Below are 14,863 nucleotides of genomic sequence, written 5' to 3'. Positions count from 1 at the left end.
AGGAAGGACCAACAGCCACCGACTTTTGTTTTCTATGTAAACCCCTGAGGCCTCATGTTCAGTAGATTCTAAAAATAGTTTGCTATTTAAAGCACCCAAGCAGACTGGCATGGGTTCTCCAGCACAGGCTGGAACAGGAGAGGGAGTGCACAAGCCGGCAGCTCAGAAACAGCGATGCTGGCCTTTGTGTCACGAGTCCACCACCCCCATGTCTCTCAGCTGCCACGTGCATTTCACTCCAGGCTCGAAATCTCATCCTTCCCAAACCCTCTCTCAGGCAATCTCAGTGAGTCCCTCCATGAGGGGCCTGCTCTTTGCAGCCACTACTGTAACTGTGATCAGAGGGGAAGGTGCTTTGGGATGACAGCTGTCAATGGGGAGAGTGCCAACTCTTGAGGGGGCATTTTGGAAATGCTGGGGGGAGGGTGTTGGGACGTCACAGAGATTGGAGCTGGGGACTAATGGCATTTGGGGGCAGGGCATGGCATGCCAACCATCCTGTACTCAGGCCTGCACAATGAAGCACTTTCCCATTGGCTACTCAGGCAGAGGAAAAAAACCACATTATAACTTTCAGATTTACAACTGACTCCAGCTCACGTCTGCATTCGAAATATGCTCTGAGTAGTTTTGACAGACACCGAAGATTCTAGGAATGTAATCAGCATGGAAACCAAGGGGAGATTATAGATGGTTTTTCTCAGAACCTTCCCAAGACTTGGTCACAATGTACACATTGTTACTGCAATTTACTTTTATTTCTTTTTACTGTTACAGCTAAAACATTATGCTGACTTGAAATTACGTGTGAAGGTAGATTTTACCAGGCATTTCATTTCCACTCAGCAATAAAGATGTTAAAAATGTGTTACAAAAAGGGGGACCCTGGGAGTTCCCGTTGTGGCTCAGCAGGTTAAGGACCCAGTGTGTCTCTGTGAGGATCCAGGTTCCATCCCTGGTCTCTCCAGTGCGTTAAGGATCCGGCGTTGTGGGGATCTGTGGTGTAGGTCACACGTGCGGCTTGGATCCGGTGTTGCTGTGGTCGTGGCATAGGCTGCAGCTGCAGCTCTGAATTCACCCCTAGCCTGGGAACTTCTACATGTTGCAGGTGCAGCCACAGATAAAGTGGGGGCACCGGGTCTGACAGGGGATTGAATCACAGCTTTAAAACTCGGGAGTGAGATGAGAGGGCTGAACCCCTCTGTTGCCACAGGTCGTGGTTGAAACGGCCCAGTCACAGGTTCAGGGCACAGGTCTGGGGGTCTGTGCTGAAGCCACACAACAAATAAGACACTTCAGCGTTTTTACTTGATGATTTGGAGGACACAGAGAAAGGACTAAAGTTTAACTGGTTATTGAAAACCCTGCATTTCCATCAATATCAAATCAGTCGAGCTAAGGAGCAGACTGGAAAGTTACCATGGAACTCAGCAGCTTTCAAAGAAGCCTTTGCCTGGCAAGGCCACTTGTGTCTGGGCCCAGAGGCTGAGAGGCCGATGTTCCATCCTTTGCCCTCAGGGCACTGGGCAGAGAAGCCCAAGAGACACTGGGTGCCACTCCTCCTGGCTGTGGCTGTGGTGTCCTCAGCAGGTTCTGATTTCTGAAGATGGATACTATACAGAGAGGGGTCTCAAGACTGAGCTGTTGACAGCGGGCCCATGACGTGACCTTGGACAAATTTCATCACGTGCGAACACCAGCCTTTATTACCGGAGCAAGGGAACCAGGTGACGTGATCCCTGGGCACTTCCTCTGTCTCTGAGACGCGGTGTCTCTACTCTGGGGTCAATCATTTGTACACTGAGCCCATCCTCAGAGTTCTCTTTCTCCACTTCGCTGCTGGAAATCTCCTGACTTTGCTTCTCAGAAAATTATACCAAAATACCAAACTGATATTAATCAGGAGCAAAGTTACTCTTGTTACTTTATCGGGAGCACATGAATAATATTTATGTAACCAAACTTCACAATACATGGAATCCCCTTATGGTGCAGTGGGTTATAGATCTGGCTTTGTCACTGCAGTGACTTGAGCTGCTATTGTGGCACGGGTTTGATCCCTGGCCCAGGAGCTTCCACGTGCCAAGGGTGCAGCAAAAAACCCCACAGAGGACCGAATTTCACAACACAATCTGCAGCTTCAGCAAATACCCACACTCGAGCTGATGAATAGAAATGGGCCACAGTGTCTTCCATGCAAATCAAGTTCTCCTCTTTTTTTGCTTTTTAGGGCTGCACTCGAGGCATATGGAAGTTCCCAGGCTAGGGAGCAAGTTGGAGCTACAGCTGCCTGCCTACACCATGGCCACAGCAACACACGGGGTCCGAGCTGTGTCTGCGACCTACACCACAGCTCATGGCAACGCTGGATCCCTAACCCGCTGACTGAGGCCAGGGATCGAACCTGCATCCTCATGGTTCCTAGTCAGATTCATTTCCGCTGAGCCATGATGGGAACTCCCAGAGTTATTATAAAATATTAGCTAGTCAGATTCATTTCCGTTGCGCCACACCGGGAACTCCTCAAGTTCTCTTCTTGTTAATACGTTTCACATTTTTTTCTGAGATGAGTGACGCTCACCCTTCCTACTACAGTGTCCACAGGCTGGTACTATAAACAAAGGGCATGGTGGCCCCAAATAACCTCATGTGTGAGGGACAGGTGACAGGTGAGAGCAGCCTGACCTCACCTGAGTTGCTCTCCAGGTGACAGGGTCCCTTCAGCCAGTGCATCTGGGCTCCACGCCCTTCACTTCACCTGCTCCACTCAGGGTCTTCCCTGCAAGCCCCACGCCTTCAAGGTGACATGAAACCCTGGCCCTGCTCCTTCTCAGCATAAGGCTGGGTGCTCCAGCAGCACACGCCTTCCCACCTCAGGCAGCACCCAGGTATTGAGTACACCCTGTGTACTCAAGGGCTACCTCTGGAACCAGCTAGGAAAGATCCAGAAGCCGTCGGTTCCATCCTCAACCGACGCACAGATGCCAAATCAAACTCACAGTTACCAAAGGGGAAACGGGGCAGGGAGGGATACATTAGGAATTGGGGATTAACGCAGATACACACCACTACACACAAAGAGAGAACCAACAAGGACCTGCTGTCCAGCACAGGGAGCTCCACGCCACATTCCGTGATCACCTACCTGGGGGGGGAAGCTGAGGAGAAAAACGGACATGGGTACATGTACAACGGAGTCACTTTGATGTTCACCTGAAAGCAACACGCTGTTGCTGAGTCAACTACGCATTACATTTTTTAAAACTAATAGTAAATAAAGATTTAAAAGTCCCCCTCCCCTGTTCAAGACCCTTGCCTGTCCGGATGGGTGGGGGAGGGAGTGGGTACAACACGAGCAGCAGCCACCAGGCGGGTGCCCCAGCAGCGCCGCTGTGGGTTGACAGCAGGCAACTCTTGAGCTCAACCCACAGCTAAAAGTTGGTACAGGATGGAAAATGGAAAAGCAAACATTTCTGCAGCGCTGTCATGTCTATATTCTTTTCTGTCTTTAGAAAAACACAGGCCATCGAGTGTTCTTTTATGGGAAAAACTACCGGAAGTCGAAAGGAAACATTCCATCAAGAGAAGACCTCTGGGCACGCACCTCGGAGCCGGCTCTTGTGTCCTAGAGGCTGCCGGAGTAAGAAGAAACCCTTCAGCCCTGATGCTGGGGTTGCGAGGCCCCGAGGCTGCAGAGAGAGGCTGACCACATGACGATGCCTGCTTACTGCCCGCCACACCCTGCGTGGGCATCGGATCCAGGGGTGGCACTTATCAGCACCGGCTCTGCACCAGCGGGCCTGGGTCTGAACTGGCCCCACCGCCTGCTGGCTGTGTGGACTTGGGAAGGTCCCCCGTCCTTCCCAAGCCCGTTTTCTCTGTATCTGGAAGCGGCGATAACAGAACACGTTGTGAGGTTACACCGGCCGAGGGGCAATGTCCCCAGAAAACATTTGACGTGGCCGGCACAGCAGGCCTTGGGGAACTGCTGCCTCCTGCTCCTACTTACACCGTGTCTCCGGTCACAGCGGTGTGAGTTCAGCTCAGGGGAAGCTTAAAGGCAGCTCAAGAAGACAAGCGCGCTGAGGTACCCACCGGGAGAAAGTGCGCTGGGAAGTTTCGGAGGAAGTGGGTGGAGATTTCCAACCCCCACCAAAAGCCCACTCCCATTTCTCTTCCCCAAGAAGATTCTACACCCACTGGCCACAGATGAGCAGACAGATGTGAGGGTCAGAAATCTTGTTGCTCTGATGAGCTCTGTTACACAAACACACACACGAAACATTTCAGTTAGAATGAAAAGTCTCCGTTATGGTAACTGAAGCTACAAAGTAGCTGCACTTGAGATTCTAAACACAACTACGGACACCGCTTTAAAGTTGTCACGTTACAGTAAGAAGGAGAAAACCCCTTGAAACTCTGGCCCTTCCCCAAATGAAAGAGTCTCAGAAAGGGGATTTTAGTATTCGTTTCCAGGCACATGCACTGCCATTTTAAATCACTAAATCGTGTATGTGGTCAAGACAGGGCTTTGTTTAACTCAGAAGAAAGAAGTTCATTTACCTAATTTTACCTAGATAGGCTGCACAATGAAAGTTCTGGTAAATCCATTCCATGACAATAAGCCGATTTAACACACACACACACACACACACACACACACACACACAGAAATCTGTGTGGCCCAGAGTAAAAGCAGTAAAAGGTAATAAAAATTCCTCTTCTCCCTACTAGGTCTACATATAGTGAGATGCAATGTGCTTATTGCAATAACAGGTTAGTAATTCAAACCTTATGGTCTCTGGGGCTCCATGATGAAAACTTTTTTTTTGGCCTTGCCCATGGCATGCGGAAATTCCCAGGCCAGGGATCGAACCTGCGCCACAGCAGCAACCCGAACCGCGGCAGTCACAACACTGGATCTTTAACCCACTGAGCTACAAGAGAACTCCTAGAACTTTTAAGTATGATCAGATATTTTGGAAACACTGGCATATGAGTAACTAGTCAAACAATTCCTTTGCTGAGTCACACAGCCTGATTTTTCAAGGATAAGAATTTCCTCTCGAACATTGCCTTTTGAGGAGCAAACACCTCACACCAACACGCAGACGCATAATTCTGTAGAAACCAGATAAGGGCTGCATCTAATCAGGTAATACTCCAATCAACTTCGCTTGAAAACACTTCAGCAGCTATAAATAACCCGATTTCCTGTGCTCAGGGTAAGCGGCAGTTGAGACGGCAGGTTTTTTTTTTTTTTTTTTTAAATTGCACAGGAGGCTTCCGCTATATTGACACCAGCTCGGGCTGAACAGAGACGAACTCTTAAAGAAAAGGGGAAACAGAGGCTCCCTCTCTGCCCCAGACCCTCGTACTCCTATGAGCAAAGACCTAACTTACTATTTTTCTATCTTAACTGCTCAGGGAAATGATACACCTAAAACAAGCCATGAATCCAAGGCTCAAAATCTCAGACGGAGCCCCGGCCAGGCCGGGCCCCCTTAGCGCTGAGCCCGCCCGCCACATCCATCAATGCCTCCGCTGGCCGGGCCCTGGGGGCCCTGGCACAGGTGTTTACAATGAGATGAGACATGGGGGGCCCACGTTCCACCCGGACAGCCTCTCTCAGAAGGGGGCTGGTCCTTGGCAGGGCTTAGTGCAAATCCGTATGTGGAAAGGGGACCAGAGGTGGCACAAGCTCTCGCAAGCATGGGGAAGTTACAAAAGTTAAAGAATGTACGGTTCCTACACTGTCCTCTCGAGCAAGGGGCCTGGACTTCCGGCTTGGATCCTGCTTTTTCCTTTGCTCGGTGCCGTGCAGCTGGACAAAGCCATGTCCTCCTGCCAACCCGGCTCTCACTCCACAGCCATGTGGCCCCAGATCTCTTCCTCCGTTGGGGACCCCTGTTCCCAGGACACAGGGTCACCTAACGCAGAACACAAACGGGCGCAAACCGGTCTGAAATGCCACACACTGGCCTCCAGCTGAAACCCTTCTGCCCGGGGGTGGCTGCTGGGCGACTCCCTTCTAACACACCCCACTCACCGCCCCCACCCCCAGCCTGCTGGTCATTCTGCGTGTTTCCCTTTCAACCACGAACCTCGTAACACAGGGGACTGGGTTTGACTTGGGTTCCCTATGGCCCACTCTAAAAAAGTTTTTGCTGCTCTTTAAAAAAACAAACAAACAAAAAGGCTCCTACAAGTTCACAACTGGAAACCGGTGGGTCAAACGGGTATCTACAATCACCATTTTTGGATTTTAGATGGGTAATGAGATGCATACACGTATTGTGTAACAACCGGCGTAACAGTTCTTCATCAAGTATGGGAACAGGGCTGCCGAGAAATGTATGAATGTGCGCTAAGGGGTGGGAGACTGAAACCAGCCTGCCGTCAGCCAGGGCAGAACGCACGTCCAAGTGAATTCCGCCATCAACTTGCGAAAAAGAGAGAAACGACTTTTGGTTTTCAGAGCTTACTGGATCCTGGAATTGAGGGGAAGAGAGGCTGGGATGTGCCCACCAGGCTCCTTCGCAATCAGAAGCTGTTCCAGGCTCTCCTGCCACCTCTCCCGGCAGCACCCCTACAAAGCACGCATCCCAACCAGATCCAACCCCGCACTTAAGTCAAGGGTTAACGAGAGCTTGTAGCCAGTGCCTTAGGAGACAGGTGTTACTTCTACTCATTCCTCTGATGGCCTGGCCTCTCTTTCTCACATCCTGTTGTATGTTCACTCTTTTGTTCTTCAAAACCTCCTGGCCCAGCAGCCCACTCCTCTGGGCATGAATCTTGCCCAGGGACGGACATCACCCAGCCCTCGCCATCTTCAGTGGCTCCTCGGTAACACCGGCATCTCAGCAGTGTTCCCATCCCTCCTTCTTCCAAGGACCCTTCCCTGATGGCGGTTCAAGGATCTCTCTTTAGGTGCCCAGTTAGGTTGAGGGGTAGCAACCAGCTCCAAAGGTCTGGTCCAAGGCAGGAACTTTAAGTGAGGTCAGAAGGCCAGCACTCGCACTTAAACATACCCACCTGACAGTCCTCAGCAAGGCATACAGTTTTTAGTGTATATTCCTTAGAATCTATTCCTACACCTCTCCCTGGCCTTGATCAGGGAGCTGCCCGTGGTCAGGGCGGTCTGATTCATCCTGACTCTTCCACACTCAGTAGGGGATTAATCCCTACCTGGTGAAGGAGTATTTGGGGCTCATCTTTTTATTGAGGTTCCACAAAGGCCCTGTAGGGCCTCTCTTGCTGCAATATGAGCTTAATAATCTGTTTCTTTTCCAAAGCACACCCTTTCACCTTTAAATACTGCCATTCACGATCAACCACAAGACACAGAAAACGGGTAATTTACAAACCTTCCCCACTTCACCCCTCTGCTCGATTTGAATGCCAACCTACTCCCACATCCACCGTCCCAACACTGGGTATTGAGCTGAATAAATGCAAAATGCCACAGATGGAGGATCCTGTCTGGACCAGAGACCCCCAGGGGACCAGCCTAAGTGGATCTGGGGACTGGAGTTCCTGGCGGGCTGGAGAGGTCGAGTTCAGCTCAGTGGCTCTAAGGTCCAGAGCAGGAAATGTGCTTCAAAGCACCCAGCCACTGGTGGTGCCAGCCCCAAGGAGAGGGCACCGCCTCTAGGCACCAGTTCTTAGGTATAAAACACCAAACTAGCAGCTCGGAGTGAAATTTTAGACCACGCGCAGGTCTCAGACCGCGGCGGGACCCGCGGCCGAGTCACCCAGCCGGCAGAGCCCGTCAAAAGGCCGTGCCTGTGGGCAGAAGGGACTAGGCTCCTTTCCCTCCTGGCGAGGGGCGTTCTCCACGGAAATGTGTTTCCAGGGCGCAAGCGGGGACAGCGCACAGCGAGCCGCCAACTGAACCGAGAGCGGGCCCCCCACCCGCATATTCCCGCGTGCGGACGTTCGTTTACGGGAGTCCCCGGCCAGGCAGAGCCCACCTTAGCCCCAGAGCACTGACAAGGTCCGAACTGCGCCGTCAGAACCGAAAGTTTCGAAAACGGGTTTTCCCCTTACCAGTTTCTGAGCTTCTGGGCTCAAACATTCTATTTCCTTGTTCTGCGTGGCCGCAGGGTTGGTCATCCTGCCGGTTACAAGGCCACCTTCTCACACAGCCGGGAAAGAGAGTGAGCGCGGGGCCCCTCGGATCCGCGGGCGGGCAGGCTCTCAGCGCAGCCGCATGCCCGGAACGGCGGGATTACTGTCCCGGAGACAAATCCGCGCGTCGGGACGGGAACCTCGCCCTTCCCAAGGCGGAGGCGCGCCTCGGCGGTTCCCCGGCTCGGGCGCGGCCGCAGGGGCGGGGCGCAGGTGGCCGGAGCCGGCCGGGCCGGGGGTGGGGTCACTCGGGAGAAGCGGAGCTGGAGCCGCCCGCTCTGCGCGCCCGCCCCGCCCCCTGTCCCCACTCCACCCACTCAGGCCCCGCCCCCGCCCCACCCTCCCAACCCCGCGGGTCCCGCCCCCGCCCCGCCCACAACCCACACTCAGGCCCCACCCACCCTCCGCGCTCCACCCTCCCAGCCTCAACACCCCCCACCCTCGACTGCGCTCCACCCCCCGCGGGTCCGGCCTCCTCCTACCCGCCCCCGCCCGCGCTGTGCCCACGCGTGTCCCGCGCAGCTCTCCGCCCTCACTCCCCCGCTCGCCCAGCTCTTAACGCCTCTCCCGCCTCCCCTGGTTCGCGGTTATCAATCACCGCCCATGCCTCTCTGGCCCCAACCCGAAAGGCGGTGGCGGGGGGAAATGACCCCATCCGGCCCCGCCGCAGAGCACGCATCCGCGCGGGGAGGGCGAGTTAGCCCCGGAAGGAGGGGGGAGGGAGAGGAGGAGCCCGCGCGTGGCTGAGGTCCTCTTGGGGAGGAGCCTATACGCGGGGGGGTTCTGCGCGGGGTCCTCGGGTGGAGGAACCAGGGCGGGGCGGGGCCCACGCGGGGGCGGGGCGGGCTGCCTCACAGGCTCCGCCTCATCAGGCCCCGCCCCCGCCTCCGCGCCTTAGCTGTCCTCCAAATTTCAGGTCGAAGTGAGCGTCTACGGATGCTACAGCCTCGAACGAGGCCCGCAGCACCTGCTGGTCGCGGTACTCCGTTAACGTGTCACCCTGAGAAAGGGCCGGCTTACAGGGCGACGAAACTGTGCGGCCCAGAGGGGGTGAGACCGTGCATCCGAGGCCGGGGCGCGCCCTCCGCCCGCCTCTTCCTCAGCAAACCTCGGGCAGAAGGACGCAGGTGCGGGAGGTTTGGCGCGGATCCGGTGTTTCAGAGTTAGGGGGCTGCACCGTCCAGGGTCGGGAGGGAGGTCGTGCGAGGCAGGGGCTGATTCCACGAGGTCCCTGCCCCTGCCGGGCGCCGCGCGGGGAGGGCGCGGAGAGTGTCTCTTGGCGGGCCAGGGTCCCGGCTGCCCAGCACACGCCTCCTCCAGCCGCAGAAGAGGCCGTCGTTCGTTCCTTAAAAGTTCCACACACAAAGCGACGAAACTGACCTCACCAGGCTGGGGCAGCAGCAACGGGAAGGACCTAGCCAAGCCTGGCGCCCCTCCTCCCCCCATGCCCTGGGGGCATGTATTCAGAGGCCCTTCTCAGAAAGAACACCTCCTCTCTTCAAAAAGGAGAACTTCCAACTGAACGGTTTGGGCTAATTCGGTTTCGCAGCTCCAGAAAAGTCTTGGGAGACCCCAAATTCACGTTTAAATGTTACAGCCCCCCAATTTCCCGCTTTCTGCCACCCTAACCTAATTCTCCCTGACACATTAGCGCAGGACCTGGTGTGAAGCTCGGCTTCCCGCTCTGGCTTGGGGAGGGGGCTCTGGAAGGAAGAGGGTGTGGGGGGCAGCAGAGGGGTTTCTGAGGGACAGGAGGGCCTGACCTAGGAGAGGGTAGAGGCAGCAAAAACGCGAGGCTGAGTAAAGACCCAGAGCGGCCTCCGTGGGAGACACTGGGCAGATTTCAACTTTGATGAAGATGAGCAAAGCCGGCCTTGGATGGATGGCAGCATCGGCTTGGCAGGAATAACTTTCAGAGAGACTGAAATGCGTCCTTTTAAGAGCTTGTTTTCTTGCTGTAATGCTCGTGTTATGGTTCTTGATTCTATAAAGTTAAGTGCATTGGAGAAAATAATTTTAAGCCGTTTTACATAAACAAGTATGGGCCTTAGGGAGTCTATCCTCGAAAGCAATGATAATTTTAGTAACGCTTTCACAGATAAGCATGACAGCCAGTTAATAAAACAGCCTTCTTGGAGCCTTCAGTTTGAATATTCCAGTCTTGATAAGCAAATTCTGGAGATTTTTGCCACCTCAAACCCTCTGGCCACATGTCCCAGAAGAGGGCACAGGGGACAGGCTTCGTTTGTCCTGTCACAGGGCAAATGTCTATAAACACCTGCACCCTCCCCACCTCCCAGGTGGCCGTCTGATGGTAGCTATCAGCTTTATGCAAACCACAGAGGGAAAGGGTTAAGCGGACTCTGCAACTAAACCATCGGACTCATTCCTGGCTCTGCTACTTACTACGGGATCCTGAGCAAGTACCTTCGCCCTGTGTCTGGAGTCCCATCTGAAACATGCCAGTGGCAATGACAGTGCCCAGGGCTTAGGGGAGGCCCCGGGCTGAGCACCGTCAGTGGTCAGCCCCCCTCTCCCCCTGCCTCCAGAGTCGTCCCCCTCCCCTCCAGGCACCCAGGCCTTTCCATCCTTCTCTGCAGCAGGAACGAAGCTGGGCAATAATGGGTGAAACTGGCTAAGAACTGGGGGAAACTGCGGACAACCCCAGAGAAGACAACAAACCCACAGTCCCCACAGAAGCTGCGGAAGGGCCCGGCTGAAGCCCGGGGTGGCAGGACACTGTCACCGAAGAAAAAGCTACTGGCTGATTTCAGTCTCAGGAACAAAGTACCAATACCAACAAGAAAATAACGGTGAGCAGCAAGGAGATTTCTGACTCCACTTAGCAGCAATTAGAGAACACTGCTATTCTGACGCCTTGTAGTTGGGAAGCTGCCACCATGTAAGGTGGCCCAGTCTCGGACTGTTCCCAGCGGCAGAGCACGTGTCCATCTGCATTGTAAGCGGGGTTCAATTCATACTTCTTGGTGTTATTTAAATCCCGGGGCTCCGGACGGAATAAGGTGTAAAGTGTGGTTTCCTTTCGTTCACTGCGATATAAGCCACTCTCTCAGGAGAAGGGCCCCTCATCCAGCCCCTTCCCTGACAGAAACCCCCAAGTTTCTTTTTAAGCTCAGCAAGGCGGCTTATGGGGTGATTACTGAGTGACTGGAGCCTACAGACACGGTGCTGGGGAAGTTCACGCAGAAGTCAAGGAAAGTGACATTTGGAGAACAGGAAGCTTGCAGGAACACAGAATTTTTATCCCAGCACTCACAGCTCTAGAGACGGCCTGGCAGAGTAGTCCAAGGCCTGTACGCTGAGGAAGACAAAACTCAAAGCCGACAAGAAGCCCCTGCTTTCCGTCCTCGAAAGCCAGGGCCCCTTCGGATGATCTGAGCAGTGGGGGCCTGGGGCGGGGCAGGAAGAGGGTGGCCAGCCTTGTGACAGTGCCACTGGGGGCCCTGGGGCTTTCTGTGAAGAGCTGTGAGGTCAAGGACAGAGGTTCAAGGACACAGGTTCACTTTTCTCCTCTTTTGGTCAGGATCCACTTGGACCAAGTCGACTCTGCAAATCCAGCCTCCTCCAGGCAGCTGGGTAGTCACTGCAAACACCCAGTCACTGCTTAAACTCAGGGATTCTGTCCCAAGAGGGACGTAGGGTTTTGTGCAAGCGCCACCTGTCTCGGGTGTGTCTAAAAGCCACCCTGCTTGTGCTGCTCTGTGCCCTCCCCTCAGAAGGGTAAGGTCTGAACTCTCCAAAGCAGTCCTCGGATGTGCACTCAATTATGGGCAGGAGCTTAAGTGAAGGGACGCCTAGAACAGAACAAAAGGTAAGTAGAATGATCTAATTTTGTTCTAGGAACAGCAGACTCATAGCTCACCAGCAAATGCCAGAACATTTAACCACTCTGGGGCCACACCCAAACTTGGTTTACTGGTTTCCAGGGTGTTGGTGTGTTGCTAGGTCCGCCAGCCCCGCCCCTGCTTTGGTTTGGCCCTAAGTGCCAGGGCAACGGAAACAAACCCTTCCAGGGATGTGGCACAACCAGAGGGCAGGCTGGGAGGGCAGAGTGGGCCTCGGCCACCCCACTCATCAGCTAACTCGCACAAAATCATTTTCCACATCACAGCCGCAACAGCTGTTTTTCATGAACATGAATCACTGGCCGTAAGGATTGCGGCCGAATAAACATCTCTGTATCACTTCGACAAACAATGAGCTTGCATCTATGCTATTACTTTCTCCTTTTGACTAATATTTAACAAAACCCACTTCATATTATAAAGCTGCTTCATGAAGTGACTGCCCAGATTTGCAAGCCCCGTTCCGTTTATCAAGCATTTTACAAAGGAACCACCTCAGAGAGATTGTGAGTTCGGGTCTAGACTAGAGCATCAAGCAAATGTCACGATACAGTCACATGAATTTTTAAACTTCCCAGTGTATATGTTAAAGTTATGCTTACGTGATACTGTAGCCTATTAGCTGTGAAGAGCACTATGCCTAAAAAACGATGTACAGACTTGAATTTAAAAATGTTACTGCTGGAGTTCCCGTCGTGGCTCTGCAGAAACAAATCTGACGAGTATCCATGAGGACATGGGTTCGATCCCTGGCCTCGCTCAGTGGGTTAAGGATCTGGCGTTGCCATGAGCTGTGGTGTAGGCTGCAGACGTGGCTCGGATCTGGCGTTGCTGTGGCTGTGGTGTAGGTCAGCAGCTACAGCTGTGATTCGACCCCTAGCCTGGGAACCTCCAGATGCCGCAGGTGTGGCCCTAAAAAAAAACCCCAAAACACCAACATGTTATTGCTAAAAAAAATGCCAGTCTTCACCCGTGCTTTCAATGAGTCAGACTCTTTTTTGCTGGTGGAAGCTCTGGCCTCGGTGGTGGTGGCTGCTGACTGATCAGGGTGGTGGCTGCTGAAGGCTGGGGCGGCTGTGGCAATTTCTTAAAACAAGACAACAATGAAGTCGGCCACACTGAGTCTTTCCCTTTTTTTTCCCCATGGCTGCACCTATGGCATACAGAAGCAGCTGCAGCCACGCTGGATCCTTTTAACCCACTGTGCTGGGCTGGGGATCCAACCCATGGCTCCACAGTGAACTGAGCTGCCATGGCTGGGTTCTTAACCCACTGCAGCACAGCAGGAACTCCCGATTCTTTCACGAATGAGTACTCTGCAGCCCGCAATGCTATTTGATAGCATTTCACCCACAGTAGGACTTCTTTCCAAACTGGAGCCAGTCCTCTCCTGCTGCTGCTCCATCAACCGAGTTTACAGAATAGTCTAAATCCTTTGTGCCATTTCAACAGTCTTCACAGCCTCTTCACCAAGAGTTGATTCCATCTCAAAAAACCACTTTCTTAGCTTGTCCGTAAGAAGCAACTCCTCATTGGCTCAAGTTGTATCATGAGATGCAGCGACTCAGTCACATCTTCAGGCCCCACTTCTGATTCTAGTTCTCTTGCTCTTTCCACCACATCTGCAGATACTTCCTCCACGGAGGTCTTGAGCCCCTCAAAGTCCATGAGGGCTGGAATCAGCTTCTTCCCCACTCCTATTAATGTGGGTACTGTGACCTCTCCCAGCCAATCACAAACGTTCTTAATGGCATGTAGAACAATGAATCCTTTCTGGAAAGTTTTAAGTGCATTTTGCTCAGATCCATCAGAGGGATCACTATTTCTGGCAGCTATAGTCTTATGAAACCTATTTCTTAAATACGAAGTTGCCACAAACCTTCAATTTGTAAAAAAAACAAAGCAAAACAAAAAACCCCAGTTTCTTCAATGCGCAATAAAGTGAAGCCCAAGTGAGGCCAGGGTTTTAACCCCAGTCCTTAGCATCCAGCGCACTCCCGGACACAGATGGGCTCCAGCCAAACAAGCAAACAAACAAACAAACAAAAATGAACAGAGTTCCCGTCGTGGCTCAGTGGAAATGAATCTGACTCGTATCCATGAGGATGAGGGTTCGATCCCTGGCCTTGCTCCGTGGGTTGAGGATCCGGCATTGCCATGAGTAGGTTGCAGATGTGGCTTGGATCCTGCGTGGCTGTGATTGTGGTGAAGGCTGGCAGCTGTAGCTCCGATTTGACGCCAAGCCTGGAAACCTCCACATGCCACGGGTGTGGCCCTAAAAAAAAAAAACAAAGGAAGGACTCCCTCCCCGCAGGCAGCCAGGGATCCTCGTGGGGAACAGTCAGCAGACAGGCTGTCCCCCTGGGCTTGGCTCCAGCTCCAGCTCCACAGTGTTGGCAAAGCAGGGCATGTACCCAGGTCAGGACTGGAGCCGGCTCTCTGGGGAAGACGGGGGCACTGGTAGGAGCATCACATGAGGGGCCCAGACCCCACCTGCCATCTGCAGAAAAAACTGTATCCCGTAGTCAGCCGGCCCAGCGTAGGCCCACAGTGAACGTGGTCCTCAGGCCGGGATCCTGCCTCCTCCGGTGGACAGAAATATTGGGGAAAGAATGGCTGGAAAGCACGAGAGAGCTCGCGTTTAGCCCATACAAAGCTCCTCATACCGAGCACACACCCTGTGCTGGGTGTCCTACAGCCACAGCCCTCACCTTCCAAGGCACCCGTGACTCGGTCCTCCCCCTCGAGACGGAGCAGGCTCCTCGGGAACGGGAGCACGTGCTCGTCCCTTCGGGAATGACGGATGGAGGGAGGGACAGGTGGAGGACTCTCCCAGTGAGGTGGAGGGCGTTGATCACGCATCATGA

The 14,863-nt window shown here is 53.5% G+C and overlaps 1 protein-coding gene across 46 annotated transcripts in view; it reads right to left on the bottom strand.

The window, feature by feature from the left end:
• The window catches only part of LRRFIP1 (LRR binding FLII interacting protein 1), a 156,122-nt gene that overhangs the window by 85,243 nt on the left and 56,016 nt on the right, over positions 1–14,863 (bottom strand). For 6 of the 46 annotated variants that reach the window (XM_013984630.2, XM_021075494.1, XM_013984631.2 and 3 more), the window contains exon 1: positions 8,050–8,408. The exons of 34 other annotated variants lie outside the window; for them this stretch is intronic. In XM_013984630.2, the coding sequence (XP_013840084.1) occupies positions 8,050–8,115 (66 nt within the window). In that variant the 5' untranslated portion in view covers positions 8,116–8,408. Of the gene's footprint in view, positions 1–8,049; positions 8,446–14,863 lie in introns of those variants that run through there. 6 more of the 46 variants (XM_005672323.3, XM_005672315.2, XM_005672320.3 and 3 more) reach the window with 5 other exon arrangements.

This window comes from Sus scrofa, chromosome 15, assembly GCF_000003025.6.
Source record: "Sus scrofa isolate TJ Tabasco breed Duroc chromosome 15, Sscrofa11.1, whole genome shotgun sequence".
Classification (NCBI taxonomy): domain Eukaryota; kingdom Metazoa; phylum Chordata; class Mammalia; order Artiodactyla; family Suidae; genus Sus; species Sus scrofa.
The sequence above is the reverse complement of the archived record's forward strand: the minus strand, read 5'-3'. Positions and strand labels throughout refer to the sequence as shown.